Raw genomic sequence first — 16065 nt, 5'->3', positions numbered from 1 at the left:
CGAGGTTCCCCCTCGGCACACTGGTTGGGAACCTCTGTGTTATACAATGGAAAACTCTTTTACAAAGCTAATTGACTGATTATAAATTTTAGTTTACAGTTGAATATTGAATACATTTAATGCATAGAGTACCCGATATGTTTAAGGTATATCACGAATCAAAGGCTTGTCAGTTAAAATATAAGCGGAATTAGCTCTTTACAAACTCCATCCGATCTGTTGTCTTGTCAGCTGTTTGCCTTTCTCTCTATTTTGCCATCTGTCTGTCTGAACCATTACTCTGCCTGTTATCTATGTAACAGTATCAGGCCTGGATTTCGGCATAGGCAGCTGCCTAGGGCGCCAAATTTCCCGTCCAAAGAGGGTCCTGCTTCTGCTTGCTTTAGGGCCATGTGCCTGCACAGCTTCAAAGAGGCACTGCCGTGGAAGCTTAAATGCAGCCCCAAGCTATGTATGTTTAATACTTATTACAATTTTACCTAACAGTCAATTCTTTAAACGTGTGCACTTGTTCTGAATTCCCCTCATTCAAAATTCTTTTATAGAACTCCCAAATAAAGAGAGCATGCCCAGGTGATACACACATACTTTCTGTGGCTGGGAGAGGTAGCTCCTCTGAGACTTACCCTCTATGCCTATGGCCTGTGCCTGGCAGCCATTTTCCCTCCTGAGGCTTTAGCACATCACCCACATGGCGTATCTGAGCCCTGCCAGCCTATTGGATGGATGACTCCAGCTCCAGTATCCTGCACTGCAGCATCTAGGGCTGAGGCTTGAAAGATAGGCCAGACCCAAAAAGTGTGCTTTCCACGAGCACACCATAACCACTAGATATATATATATAGAAGTAGAATGGGTTTTTTTGTGTGTTTTTTTTTTTAAAATAATGGAAACAGCCAAAGAGAATAAAACACTCTGGTCTTTATTTTAGTTCTTTCTGAGTTTAGAGCTGTGATTGTGCCTCTCTCAAGGGTGGCTCAGCAGTTTGAACTGAAGCAGATATGAAAGTCTGCTCTGTTGAAATGCTTGTTCCCTGTACATAACCCGGATCAGTCCAGACAGCTGGTTTTGCCTCCCTTCCAGCAGATAGAGACAGAGAAAAACTCTGGGTGCAGCACCTGCTTCTCTTCAGCATTTCTCTGTCTCCAGCAGATGGAGGTGGTGCACAACCTGTGGCTCTGACCAATGTTAGTTTTTTTGCAAAATAAATAAATAAATAAATAAATAAATAACAAGCAGCTCGAGTAAGGACAAGAAAGAACTGTTATTCCTCCCAGGGGGTTGGCAGGTCCTAGTGGGACCATCCCCCCTAGTCGCAGGTCGGTGGCCCAGAATTGTTCCCCTGTCTTCAGTGGTGCCGGGGGTGATACCGGTGGCCCGGTCTCGCCCCCTTCCTCCTTATGGATCTGGAAAAGTTTCCTGGGCCAGTAAAGTTGAAATAAAAAAAAAGACACAAAGAAAGGAGGTTCACTGCCGGCAGCCTCCTTTCTTCCCGGCACAATTGCTGATCATGGTAAAGCCCCGATCAGGCCATTGTCCATTGCCTCGAGACCTCAATTATATTTTTTTTCTCTGTGCCCCACTTTTCCCGCCACGAGGCACCCATTGTTCGGCCTGCGGGGAGCTCTGTTCGTGGCTCTCCTGCGATGGGCTCTATGTGCCTTGCCTCCCCAGAGAGGAAGGTTCCTTAAGAGCGGCAGGGGGCGAACGCAGGCAAGACTCGTGGTGCGGGCAAATGACCTGCTATTTCAGCGCTCGAGACCGTTCCCGCTAAGCGCGGGAATGGTGGCTATTTTGGAACCCTTCAGTGTGGCTCAGCAGAATGCAGCGGGGAGAGGGGATCTCCCGCCCGATCTGTCTCCGGCTGGATTAAGTCCAGATTTTTCAAAAGAGGAGCCCGATCCTCTTGGGGGTTCTAGGGGCCCTTCCAATTTCCCTGCGGTCTTTGGGGGTTCTGGGGGCCCTACTAGTTTTACAGCAGACTCCATGCTTTTGATGCATGAAGCCTATCTAGCCAGTCAGGCCCATTTGGGGGGCCCCCCCCCCCCCACAGCGCAGACCAGCCGAAGGCTTACCTGCTAAAGTCCCCAAAAGACAGGATCCACAGGGGGCCATTCAGAAGATTAGGGAGCCTGCTTCTCGGAGCAAAGCTGGTGACCCTCCGTCAGGATCGTCTGACCCCTCGGTGCCCGCAGCTAAGGATTCAGCTGCAGACCCTCCTCGCCTTAGTGGAGATCAGGGTGAAGAGCCGGACAAGTCAATTCCCATAGACGGTGATGATCCTAAATTTCTGCATTTATTTCAGAGGGAGGAATTGGACCCTCAATCCCGCATGTCCTGGTGGAGCTGGGCATTGCGGCCCCCCAGGATAATCCAGGCCAGGACACGGTGGACCCTGTCATGGCTGGTTTGCAAGATCAGGCGAAGACTTTTCCTATTCACCATATATGCAACAGTTAATGGCCCAGGAGTGGGATGCTCCAGAGTCTGGCTTTAGAGTGGGTCAGGCGATGGACAAGCTCTATCCATTGCCAGAGGAGACTCTGGAACTGTTGAAGGTGCCAATAGTGGACAATTCAGTGTCAGCTGTCACCAAGAGAACCACCATCCCGGTCGTGGGGGCAGCGCCCCCAAGGACCTAAGGGATCGGAAGCTCGAAATGCATCTCAAGAGGATTTTTGAGGTGTCGGCCCTCAGTATTCAGGCTGCTGTCTGCAGCAGCTTCATGCTTCATGCAAGTCTCCCGTGGGTGCAGCGCTGTTGAGCGCTAGGGATCTTCCACTGCAGGAGTCGGCGCAGGCCAAGCGCTTGGAAGCAGCAATGGCCTATGGAGCGTACTTCCGAACGATAGTGTCAACAGTCTCAGCGAGGCGGCTTCTCTGGCTCCGCAATTGGTCGGCAGATGTATCCTCCAAAGCTCAGCTCAGTGCGATGCTATTTAAGGGCAAGTTTCTCTTTGGCAAAGACTTGGAGCAGCTGATCAAATTTTTAGGCAACAACAAAGTAGACAAACTACCAAAGGACAAGCCTAAGGGGGTTAGGAGTTTTCTCCCCACCCTTCCGCCAGAGCAGGGCACTGGTAGCAGGCCAGCATCAGCCCTCGGGGAGGTCCCAATCCTTTTGAGGGTGCAGAGCGAGCCGAGATGGGGCCAGTCAGGGGCCACGTGGGTCCAAGTCCTCTCAATGAGACACAGCTGACCTGTTCCTCCATCCCAGTGATAGCCGGCCAGCTGGCCCTTTTTCACAAGAATGGGTCAAAATAACATCGGACTAGTGGGTTCTAAGTGTCATACAACGCGGCTATGCTTTAGATTTTGCTCGGCCTCTATGACCATGTTTATGCTCTCTCCATGCAGCTCTCCATTTAAGAAAGCGATTGTTCAGCAAACTATCAAGCATTTACTCAGTCTGGGGGCCATTGTTCCTGTTCCCCAGGAAGAATGGGGAACTGGCCGTTATTCCATTTACTTGGTGGTGCCGAAGAATGAAGGCTCCTTCCGCCCGATTCTGGACCTGAAGCAGGTGAACAAGACCCTCAGAGTCCTGCATTTTTGGATGGAGACCCTGCGCTCGGTCATAGCGGCCATACGCTGAGGGGAGTTTTTGGCTTCTCTAGATCTGATGGAAGCATACCTGCACATAGAGATCCACAGGGTCACCAGAGGTTTCTTTGCTTCATGATCCTCAGAATACATTTCCAGTTCTGTGCCCTCCCCTTCGGACTGGCTACAGCTCCGCACATGTTCACCAAGGTGATGGTGGTAGTGGCAGCGGCCCTCTGGCAGGAGGGAGTGCTAGTTCACCAGTACCTGGATGACTGGCTCATCCATGTGAAGTCAGAGGAGCTCTTCAAGCAAGCGGTGGACAAGGTATTGTTCTTTTTACAGGTCCTTGGTTGGGTCATCAACCAGTCCAAGAGTCATCTTCATCCTTTTCAGGTTCTCCATTTCTTAGGAGCATGAATCGATACCTGAGTGGGCAAGGTCTTCCTAGTGGAGGATCGAATCAGGAATTTGCAGTCTCAAGTTCAATATCTATTGGCAGCTTCGGTGCCCAGAGTCTGGGATTATTTACAGGTCCTTGGTTCCATGGCGTCCTCTCTGGAGTTGGTCCTGTGGGCATTTGCTCATATGACCCTTACAGAAAGCATGGCTATCCTGTTGGGCCCTGTCGTAGGAATTCCAGGTGGCCTTATTATTCACAGAGTCCGCCAGGTCCAGTTTTGGTTGGTGGCTTGTCCAAAAACACTTGAGCCACGGGGTAGACCTTAAGGTGCCTCAGTGAGTGATAATGACCAGGGGCGCAAGCCTCTCTGGTTGGGGGGTGGTGTGCCAGTCCTACTGAGTCCAGGGCCAATGTTCGACAGAGGAGGCAGAGTGGTCCATCAATTGCCAAGAAACCAGAGCAGTACAGCTGACATTACAGAGGTTTCTTCCACCCTTGCGCAACCGGGCAGTACAGGTTCTGTCGGACAATGCGACGACAGTAGCCTCCATCAACCGTCAAGGGGCAATCAAAAGTCATCAGATAGCTCTGGACGCAAAGCAGCTGATGTCCTGGGCAGAACAGCATCTAGCCTTGCTGGAGGCTTCATACATAGCTGGGACCGACAATGTGCAAGCAGATTTTCTGAGCCGCCAAAGGCTAGACCCCAGAGAGTGGGAGCTTTTGTTGGAAGCAATGACCTTCATCTCGCACAGATGGGGCACTCCTCATCTGGATGGGAGAAGCTAAGGGGTCATCTTTAAAGGGTCGGGTGGGTTTTTTTTTAATCGGGCCATCGGCGTCATTTTTGAGTGGCAGTCAAAATGGCGCCGATGGCCTGAGAGCAGGAGATCGGTCCCCGCGCCCCCACTGGACCACCAGGTACTCGTAAAAAGTTTTGGGGGGGGTTCGAGGGGGGTGGGGGAAGGTAAGGGATTAGTTTTATAGTGTCGGGGTGGGTTTAGGGGTTGTTTTGGTGTGCCGGTTTTCCCGCCCTCCCCCCAGATAACTCCCGTTAGTAGACACTAACGGGAGTAAGGATTTTTCACGATAAATTGTGAACATTTCTATTGTATCGCGCACTGTACTGATTTTTGACGATTTAAAAAATATCGGACGATTTTTTAAATCATCAAAAAAACGATTCACATCCCTAAAATTAACCATCTGCAAACACCCTTGTAAAGAAAGAAGTAATCCCAAAACCTATCCATCTATTCCCACTTCCCTGCAACAGGCTAATAATATCTCACAGTCCACTATATCAAATTCATTGGATAAATCAAGCAGTATCACCAAGACCATTTTATTTATTTGTGTATTTACTTAAAAGGACTTGTTGCCCATGCCCTCCAAAGTTTAGGGTGGGTTACAATAAAAAAAACATCTAACTGGGTTAGTATTTCCTCCATCAAAGCTACCATGATAATTTCCATACTATAACCTCACTTAAATCCAGTTTGCGCCTTATCTAACTTCTAGTATCATCCAAGAAATTGGAAATCTATACTGTAACAATCTTCTTCAACAATTTTGCCACCAAAGATAAATTAGACCCGGTCCTATAGTTTTTACAATCTTCTTGGGACCAATTTACTATTCTTTAAAGTAGGAGCAGTCACAGCTGTCTTTAATACTCCAGGGACCAGCCCATCCTTCAAAGAAGAATTAACTAATTTCAACACCTCATCAGGTAAATCATTAATCAGCTAGGAAGGACAGGGATCCAGTGGAGAATAAGATTTCCTAATTATCTTCAACTATGACTTTAAATACACAAAAACCACCGGGGGAAAATTCTTCCAATTTTTCCTGAACCCTGAACCTTATCTGACATGGGAAGCGACCAACAACACACATTTTAAAATAAAAAAAAATGTGTGTACAAGTCCCAACCCCACTCACCCACTGAAGTTCCTCTTCCCTGGGCACATAAAAGTACACGCATACTGTATGTATGCACAGAATTGTGTGTGTCTCCATCCTGCTATTTTCTAAAGAGCTAGTTATGTGGGCAAAGCATTATTTTACCCCCAAAAGTCACTGTGATAATTACCCTCCCTAAGCACAGCAATTTAATTGACTTCCTGGTCAATTCAATTCATTTGCCTTTTTGTATGGCTTTCACTTTTCTCCTGTTCTATTAAAATGAAGTTTCTGCTGAGCTGTAACACAGTGAGCCTTCATTTGCAACTATCCAAGGTTTTCCCCTATTTTTATACCTTTCCCAGCCATCATAGCAATAGCCCTTTGTCTGGGGCCATAGATCATAGGTCCTTCCAGGACCTGAGTTTGGCTAATATGTCCCTGTTGTGCGATAGCTGTGAATTTGGCCTCTGCAGAATCCATATCTCCTGTGTGGGAGTGACCTCCAGAACCGTAGTATTGTTTAAGGATGTGCTGCCTTTGTATTGTTTTCCTTCATTTAATCTTCGCAATGTTTTCTAAGTGCACACTAAATTGAATATGAATATATATACAATTGAATTTCTGCATACTGAACAAATGTGCTCATATGAAATCAGTATTGTGGGCACTAAATGGGATTTTATACACCCTAAAAACACGTAGTGCATAGTAAAATGAAATAACATAAAACATTTTAAACACAAAATGAAATGAAAATGAAACAAAACATTATTTTTCAGCTGTACACCTCTGTTGTTTTAGGTTTTCTTGTCAGTGCAGTTTCTTTCTGTTCATCTGTATCTCCAGCTCAGTTGGAACTAGGGCTGGGATCTGGCATCATGAGCCGACATTAGCAACTACCCATGGATTTTTTCCCCCCTATTTTATATTCCTTTTCCCTACCCAATGTACCTAGTCTAATTATTGCAGTAACGATTCTGGGCAAGGGGCCATGCACCAGGGCTCCTTCTGCATCCCTGCATTCATGGGTTCTGAAGCCAGCCAGTAGGTAGCACTCTTGGGTTATGATCATTATTCCCCCTTCAGAGGCTGTGAGTGCTGCCTCTGCCACATCCCCAGCTAACCCAGGACATGGAAGACCCGACTGGATGATCGAACCGCAAAGCTTGTGAATGGTACCGCAGGCTGTTTAGCTAACTGAAGGCTATTCAGCTGTTCATCTATACACATTTGGAATGGCCAATTGTATTGGTAAATTATAGAGATGAATGTAGACTTTGTGCTTTAATATGCAAGTAAATTGCTTATTAGTTCTGTGTATTTACAGAAACCAGCTCCTCTCATTATCTGCCTGTGAAAATATGCTTCTGAAAATAAAGTCCCTTTCAGTAGATGTTCAGTGAAAAGGGAAACCCTCCCATGTGATCAATTTTCCCAGTATGTTGGCACAATTAAGATGTTAAATGTGTTTGTGTCAATAAAAGAGCAAATGGTAGTCCTGAGATAGAAAACTGTAATTTTGGAAATAAATGGCATAATAAGCCCTTAGGAAATAATGTAAATGGGCATTTTTCACAAATGACATGTATACAGTATGTGCTGACTTGTAAAAATAGTCTGTTGCACAGAGGGTGGAGATCACAACCAGATGTTTAATGGATTGCTCTTCTGTAAAGTACGTGTCCATCTTCCCTCTCAGGCCAGTTACGCAGACGCCAGTTTTACTCGGAGCCCCTGGGAAATGGCCGTGTCTTGTCTCAAGGCTCCACCTTCACATACCAGAACATTCTGGATGAGCTAATCGTTTACACTCCAAGCAGCCAGAGTGTGCAGCTGGACGGGTTCAGCTTCTCCCTAACGGATGGCCTGCACACCAAGACTGGACAGCTGGAGATTTCCATGCAATTACCAAAGAATGAGTCGCCGCGATTAACCATGAACAGGGGCCTGCAGCTCTCTGCTGGTATGTAGCTCCCTACAATCATCATTTTTGAAAATAGCTTGAGAACAATGGGCAACTAGCCACAAGCAGTTTTTGTTAAAATAGTAACAGAAGTAGCTGTCACAAACACATACTTTGTCTTAGAAGGAAGATCAGAAACACATTATAAGTGGTACCTTTTTTTTTTATAAGACTGACACCTTTGATGATTAGCTTTTCGATGTGCTGTTCCCTTCACTAGGCCAGGGCAAACTAATCTCAGGATGATGTCACCTGATATTATTTCAATCACAAAAACTGGCCCAAAAACCCCACGGTGTACTCCAGTAAACCTTATAGTATTAATACAAATATGCAAGGTGGGGATTAGGTAAGAGTGTAGGGGGTTAGGGGCCACTTTGACATTGTACATGACACCTACAAACAGAACAGTGGTCTCATGAAGATTTGATGACCTTTGGAGTGAGGAAACTCACTCCAGGATGAGATTTGGGCAAGGTTCTCTCAACCTAGCTTGATGGACTCTACTCATCTTGGAGTGAGTTTCCTCACTCCAAAGGCCATCAAATCTTCACAAGAGACCACTGTTCTGTTCGTAGGTGGCCCCTAATCCCCACCTCGAGTTACTAGGTGGGCTTACCATAGGGATACAAATACCTACCTATGGGCCATGACATTATGGCCAGTCTCTCTCTCTCCATCTCTCTCTCTCTCTCGGACCATTAACAGTGGTTGAATACAATAGGTCAGCACTTATCGCAGAATCTGAAAAGGGTATTGCAATTTGCGCTAACTTAGCTCTTCGCACAGGTAATTAGTGCAAATTGCGATAAATGCTATATTAGCATAAAACACACCCCTTTTGCTATCGCAAGCGGTACTTACCGCATGCGACAGCCCTAAATTTGAAGACCTGGCCCCTCTTTTGTCTAGCTAATTCTGTATGTACAGAAATTATAGCTGAAGAAGGTAGGGGAAGGGAAATTTTAATCAGAGTTTTCCAATTCAAAGTTGATTTTTAATCACATAAATCTTTTGAACTTCATGGTTTTAGACTAAGGATTGGATAAGACTGGTCTGATTTGTAGGGTGCTAAAGAAACACTTGGCTCTCTTATTCATCATATCAAGGAGTGTGGTATGAGAGATATGTGGAGGCATATGCATCCTAGTAGTGCTTATTTCATCCCCTACACAATTTTTACTCTAGAATTGACACTGGTTAGAAGTTCCCTTCACATTATATAATAGACTTAAATAGGGATAGTTGTATGATTAGATCAGACCCCAGTTTTTGTAACCTTGGTCGGAAGTTGTAAACTCGGGGGAGATGGATTTGACTGTCTTCTTAGAGATCTCCTTGTTGGAATCAGTGGCTTCTGCTCTAATGGTAAGAATGATGTAACAAGGTGGACCTTTATGGGATGGAGCAAAAGCAGTGGTCAGAGGGAAGCAAATCCACTTACAGTGCTGCAAAAAAAATAAATCTAAAGATGTGGAATATAACATCAGGAAAAAAATACTGTTGATAACAAAAGATAACACTTTTCACGTCTTAAGAAAATGGTGATGCAAAAGTGAACTTTGTTAAATGCTGTAATAGAAGAGCTGGACATATCAGAAGGGTTAAACAGAAGCATTTTGATAAGGATAATAAGGCAGACAAACTGGACTCATAGACTTAAATCTCAGATGAACAGGAGCATTATATAGGCTATTAGATTGCTGAAGGCTGATGTAATTCATGGTACAAAAAAAAAGTCACTTTTTGCCAGGTGTTATCAATCACTCTTAGGAGAAGCCAGACAGAAATAGAAGGGTGTCTAAAAGGGATATTTTAAGGCTCTTCAGTTTAGAGAAGAGACAGCTGAGGGGAGATATGATAGAGATTATAAAATAATGAGTGGAACGGATTAACGTGAATCAGTTGTTTGCTCTTTCAGAAAGTATAAAGACTAGGGGACACATATTGAAGTTACTAGGTAATATATTTAAGACGAATAGACCATATTTTTTAATCATACATAATTCAATTCTAGAACTTGTTGCTACAGGATGTGATAAAAGTTGTTAGTATAGTTGTGTTTAAAAAAGGTTTGTACAACTTCCTAGAAGAGAAGTCCATAAACCATTATTAAGGTAGACTTGGGGAAATCCACTGCTTACCCTGGGATTAGCGGCATAGAATCTTTTGACATTTTGGGATCCTGCCAGGTATTTGTGATCTGGATTGGCCACTATTGGAAATAGGATACTGGGCTTGATGGACATTTGGTCTGACCTAGTATAGCAAGTTTTATGTTCTTATGTTGCTTTCTTTATCTAAAGAAGCTATCTGGAGAAGCCCAGGTAAGAATGGGTCATCAATATGATTCTTGTACATTCGCTCTCAGCTGTATTGCAATAAGGCACATTATAAATGTTTTTAAATAAATAAAATAAGAATGGCTATTCTTTTCTATTTTAAAGAACCTTTCAAAGTGAACTTTCTGTCACGCTGCCAGATATCTTTAACAAAATAATTGAAAGCAATGCTTTTACTCAATCCATGAAGTCATCAACTATTTCAGTAATATAAAAACAAGGTACAGATCCTAAAGCGTGTAGTTGTTATCATCCCATTTCACTTTTAAATTTTGATATTAAGATATTGGCCAAAGTTTTGACTACTAGAACAGAGCATCATCTTCCCACCCTGATTCAGAGAGACCAAACAGGTTTTATAAAGGCACAGTGGGTTTGAAATTAATACACATTCAGTCAAATACAGCACATAATGCGGGAGAAGAAACTGTTTTGATTTATCTGGACATGTAAAAAGCCTTTGATGGGGTGGAATGGCAGTGTCGTTACTCAACATGGAGAACTGTAGGCTTGGGAGTTAATTTTCTAAAATGAATAGATAATGTTGTGAGCTTGTGGCCCAAATTAAAGTAATTGTGCTTTTCAGTTAATTCAGTCAGAAGAAGAATGAGACATGATTGTCCTTTTTATTTTATTTATATTTCAATTTTTTTCAGCCTTCAACATGGATTACATTCAGGTACTGTAGGTATTTCCCTATCCCTAAGTTTGTACCTGAGGTAATGGAGGGTAAAGTGACTTGCCCAAGTAGTCCACTACTCTAACCACTAGCCTGTTCTTCCACTCCTCCTTGTTACCTTCTCTTATTTAATCTAGCTATAATGTTTAAGCAATTAAAAACTGGAAAATTTGAATTTGTTGGGCATATGGACAAGATTATATAATAACATTATCTGAGGACAATATTTTATCGTATGTTTGCAGTCTGATACAGTTCTTGAGGGTGCTGATGAACATTTGAAAGGAATTTGCCACACTCTTTGACAGTAACTTTCATTCTGGTGTACAGGTGTATATGTAAGTGCGTATGCCGGCTCACATGAGTGGACACAGCCATTTTATAACATGCGTGCATTTGTGTGTATATGTTATAAAATCAGTGGTACACACATGTGTGCGTGGAATTTTATATGGATGCGTGCATATGCACGCAAATACTGGCTCTACTGTGTAAGTGGGGGGATTTTGATAGATACGCACGCCGACACAATTACCTATTTTCCCAGTTTGTTCCTAGTTTGCCCGGTTAATGGATCGGACTTCCTAACCCCACCTAGTTTTAAAGGCTCCTTTCTCCCTGCTAGACCTGAGCCCTAAACCCCCCCCCCCCCCCCCGACTAGCCCAGATTTTTTATATTTTTTATTTACATGCCAGCCATAGCAGAAGTAAAATTACATGGTAAGGACCCCAGTGCAAGCTTCTGCGCATTAAGTATTTACGCGCACATCTTTTGGACTTCCCCTGACACGTCAATACCCCACCAAGACAAGGCCCATGCCCCGTCCCTTTTTTAACTTTTTGATTTGTGCACGTACTGGCAGATACGCGCATACTCGGGCGCTTTTTAGAATCCACACAGCGTGCACCAGCTCAAGAGACACACGTATCTCCCAGCTTAGGCACGCATAGTGCTTAAAATCGACCTCTAAGGATACAAGGTTAATGAAGGAATGATGAAATATTGGAGGTAAAAGATGTTCCTGGAAAGAAAAAAAGGATTATGGAGATTGAATTCCCCTTTACATGGTGTCACAGTTATGTAAAGTACTTAGGGGTTAATCTGTCCTTTTAGACAAATGTTGTGCTCTGAATTCCATGCCACTTCTGAGGAAAATCAAACATACCTGGTCATCATAGCATATCTATTGCTAGGCCAGGATAGTCATGCTAATAGTGCATATCTTTTTTCATGCGATTGTTTTTTTTTAATTATTTATTTTAAACCACACAGAATAAAATTAGTTCATTACAACATATATCTTAACATTGATACATACTTCCCTTTAAAGACCAGCATCCCAAAACACAGCAATACTAACACATTAGATGTAAACACACTGTGCACCTCATCCTCGCTATACTTAAGAAAACCCTTCAAGCTTTCTCCACTCCCACTAAGTCTCTTTCATAATTATCCACTTTGTTCTTTAACTGGAACGTGAACTTTTCCATCTAAGCAATTTCTGTAATCTTGGCTGTCCAACAGTGAAGTGAAGGAATCAGTTTCCACATCTGAGCCACTGCCAGACGTGCTGCATGAAGAAGATGTCTGTCCAATCTTCGATGACCTCACATGCTGAACCAATTCGGCCAATGGCCCAGTAAATATAATGCTGGATCAGGCTCCAAAGGCTGGGAGCATAGCTGATAAGCCGCCTGTAACGCCCTCCCAAAAAGCCTGTACCTTCCAACACCCCCACCACATATGGAAATATGTTCCCTCCTTCCCACACCCCCGCCAACACTCCGTCCCACGTTCACTAAATTTAGAGAAAAAAACAGGAGTGCGATACAGTCTGTATACCAACTTATAAAGCAACTCTTACCCTTTACAGCAAATTGTTATTCTTTGAGATTGTTTCCATATAGATTTCCAATCTTTACTGCTCCAAACTTCATTCAGATCTGCATTACATTGTTCCATCAAGAGAGGGGAGGTCCTTGAGCCACGCAATTTGTTTCTAATGTAGACGTAAAGTACCACAATCAGATGCCGGGCCCTGGATGTACAACAAACCACCCCCTCCATGCCCACACATTTCTCCAAAATCAAATTAATTGATGTCGACTGTGTTAGATCTCTACACAATTGCAAGTATAGATATCTAGTGGAGGAAGGGTTATCAAAGTCTCCCATCAGCTCTGTAAACGATCTTAAGTGGCCATTCTCCAACAGCTGACCCAAGTACCTTAATCCAGCTATCACCCAATGTTCCATATCTGGGAAAAACTACATTGTGAGACCTGTGAGTTACATAACAAGGAGGTCATGTACAATCTGTGACCCTCTGTAGGGACTAGAGAATGCTGAACCACTCTGCATGCCCTTAAAGTGGGTGCAGTAATCCTATGGTCCCTCATTATTGCCCTTAGAATAGGAGAGGAGTATGACATATGTAATAAAGATGCTAAGTTACAATCCTTTGCCACTTCCTTTATCTCTGACCAGGCCTGGGAAGTGTCAGCTCCCATCCATTCCCAAAGACACACTAGCCAACATGCCCAATAATCCCACTGAAATTTAGGGAGACCCAATCCTCCCACATTCCTATGTTTGACCATTACATTGTATTTTAATCTGGCTGGTCTTCCCTTGTTAGGGAAGCGCTCGCAGACGCTCGGAGAGCGGTTCCACTTTCCAGGGGTTTTGTGTGTCCTAGGACCACGGCTCAACCCTAGAGGAACTCCGAAGATGTGCCGAGGCAGGTGAAACATGCCCGAGCATGGGCTGGACAGGAGCAAGGCTGAAGTGAAGACAGACTATGGAATCTGGAGCAGGAACCAAGACTGAAACGAAGACAATGTTGATCAAAGGTACTGACCCTCCATCAGACCTGCACTCTTTGGAAAGACCAACAACGCAATGGTAGTCTTTTGAACAGTCCTCCAACCGTTCCAAGCCCTTTCGGACATGCCGCTGGGTAATGGCAAGAAGCGGTAGGCCGGACAGAGGTCAGGGGCAAACGAAGGCCTTGGACGAAGACTCAGGCAAAGATGTAGGTGCTTAGATGAAGACTCAGACAAAGACACTTGGAGGAAGACAAAGGAGTGAGGTTCTGTAGACAAGGAATCATGAACGGGGTTCAAGAGCTGGGTTGAGGCTGCGACGCAGCTCGCCCTACACAGCCCAACAAAGGGCGGACCCACAGGACTGGTCACGGACCACGCTTGAGTGCGAGGCAGACTCCAGACGAATACGTGGAAGATGAAGCTGGAACATGGCAAAGATTCAGTAGAAGCCTGCACCAAGGCGCACCCTACACAGTCGCCCATGGCTGGTCACGGACCACGCTAAAACGGAACAGGTTCAGAGTCTTAGGCATGAACGGAGCAGGCTCAAGAACATCCGAGGGCAGGAAGTCGGGAGAAGGACCAAGGCGAGACTTGGCTTCAAGCAAGGATACGGGACCAAGACCCGACTTGGCTTCAAGCAAGGATTTCCCTCTGGAGGCTTGAGCTGCGGTAGTGAGGAAGGCATTGTATCATGAAGCGCCCTACTCAGCCCACCCTTGGGACTGATCGCGGACCACGACATGGCATGCCAGGAAAGTTGGCGACAAGGAACCAGGGGTACAGGACATCAGGACTGGATCACTGACATCAGGAACAGAAGACAGACATCAGGGCTGGATCATGGACATCTGAACAAGACATGGAGCTCCAACAGGAAACAAAGAACACAGGACCTTGAAGAAGAGCTGGAACAGAGAAGACTCCTGGAGCAAAGAACTGGAACAACCAGGAGCATCTAACCCCTTGCGAAGGCAAAGCTGGAATGAACGCTGGACCCTTTTGTAGGGCTGAAGAGGACTATGCCCAGGGAGGAGCTAGCAGGGGGCCACACCTGGCTGGCCCTTGAAATACCAAAGAGAGGCACAAGCCCACGCCTAAGGAAATCCAGGAAGCAGAGCAGGATCGTAGGTGGTGTTCTCAGCCATGTGGAAGGCCCGAAGAGAACAAGGCAGGCAGTGGGAGCAGCCCTGCCGTGGAGCTAGAGGAAGGCAGGCTGCAGGAGCGGCTTCCTGCCACGAAGATGGGCGAAGACAGCAGCAGGCAACGGCAGGGATGGCCTCCCTGCCGGGAAGTGATTCCAGCATCGACAAGGACGGCCTCCTTGCCTCCAAGGACCCCAGGAAGAAGCAGGAGCTGCTCCAGCTGCGTCGGAGCACACAGGAGCAGCAGCGGCGGTCCCAGCCATGAGGGAGGACTCCCAGCGGCTCAGCCCTGCCGCACAGGGCAGAAGAGGAACACGGCCTCCGTGCCGCAGAGGAACAGCAGCAGCGGCCCGACTGGCCACGGGGGATAGAGCAGAAGGCAGTGTCAGCAGCCTGACTGGCCGCAGGTAGGTAGGGGGCCTGCTCGCGAGGAGCACGGGCAAATTCACAACAGCCCTGCCATAGAAAACTAGTAACTGCACCCCTCAATTGCAGAAACATCCTCACAGGGATATCACAAGGCAAGTGCATAAACGGATAAATTAAATGAGGTAGTATGACATTTTTAGCAAATTACCTCTACCCGGAGATGAACCCAGCTATCCAATCTTTTAATTTTGGCAAACAAGGGAACATAATTGTCATGATATATTTTATTGATATTTCTGGATATCCAGAGACCCAAATATTTGAACCCAGTTTGTGCCACATGAAACATTTCTGCCCTCCTGGCCATCCTTTCTCCTTCTCCCCCACGTACATGATTTTGGACTTAGTGAAATTTATGGTATAGCTGTTGCGAGCGGAGGGGTGGACCCTTAGGCCGGCTTGACGGAGTGAAGAGGTGGAAGAGGAAGTGCACTCCATGGAGAACAGCAAGCCGGGAGGCGGATACAGACAGGCGTTGAGCAGGAGTCTTCACCCTAGAAGCCCAGATCCCCCTGGGAGGAGCCCGTGAGGACCCGAGCCGCTGGGACTTAGGTGACTGGTGCGAAGAGACGACTTCACCCTGGAGACCCGAGGTCCCCCCGGGAGGAACCCGGGAGGACCTGAGCCACTGGGACTTAGGCGAGAAGAGGAAGCAATCCGAAGTCGAGGCAGGCAGCAAGCAAAGAAGACCAGGAACAGGCTGGAGTCAGGAACCAGAGAATCAATACCGAGAACTGAAGGAGATCTGGAACTGGAACTGGAACTGAAGTGGGAGCTGGAACAGAAGAAGATCCAGGACTGGAACTGAAGCAGGAACTGGAA

At 45.7% G+C, this 16065-nt stretch overlaps 1 protein-coding gene across 2 annotated transcripts in view; it reads left to right on the top strand.

Moving 5' to 3' along the window:
- FRAS1 (Fraser extracellular matrix complex subunit 1) overlaps window positions 1–16065 on the top strand; it is an 868026-nt gene that overhangs the window by 659475 nt on the left and 192486 nt on the right. For both annotated transcript variants that reach the window (XM_029600388.1, XM_029600395.1), the window contains exon 44: window positions 7553–7816. In XM_029600388.1, coding sequence (XP_029456248.1) covers window positions 7553–7816 — 264 coding nt within the window. The remainder of the gene's footprint in view (window positions 1–7552; window positions 7817–16065) is intronic.

The sequence above is a fragment of the Rhinatrema bivittatum genome, chromosome 1 (genome assembly GCF_901001135.1).
Source record: "Rhinatrema bivittatum chromosome 1, aRhiBiv1.1, whole genome shotgun sequence".
Lineage (NCBI taxonomy): Eukaryota > Metazoa > Chordata > Amphibia > Gymnophiona > Rhinatrematidae > Rhinatrema > Rhinatrema bivittatum.
Note: the sequence above shows the minus strand (reverse complement) of the source record. Positions and strands in the feature narration are given on the sequence as shown.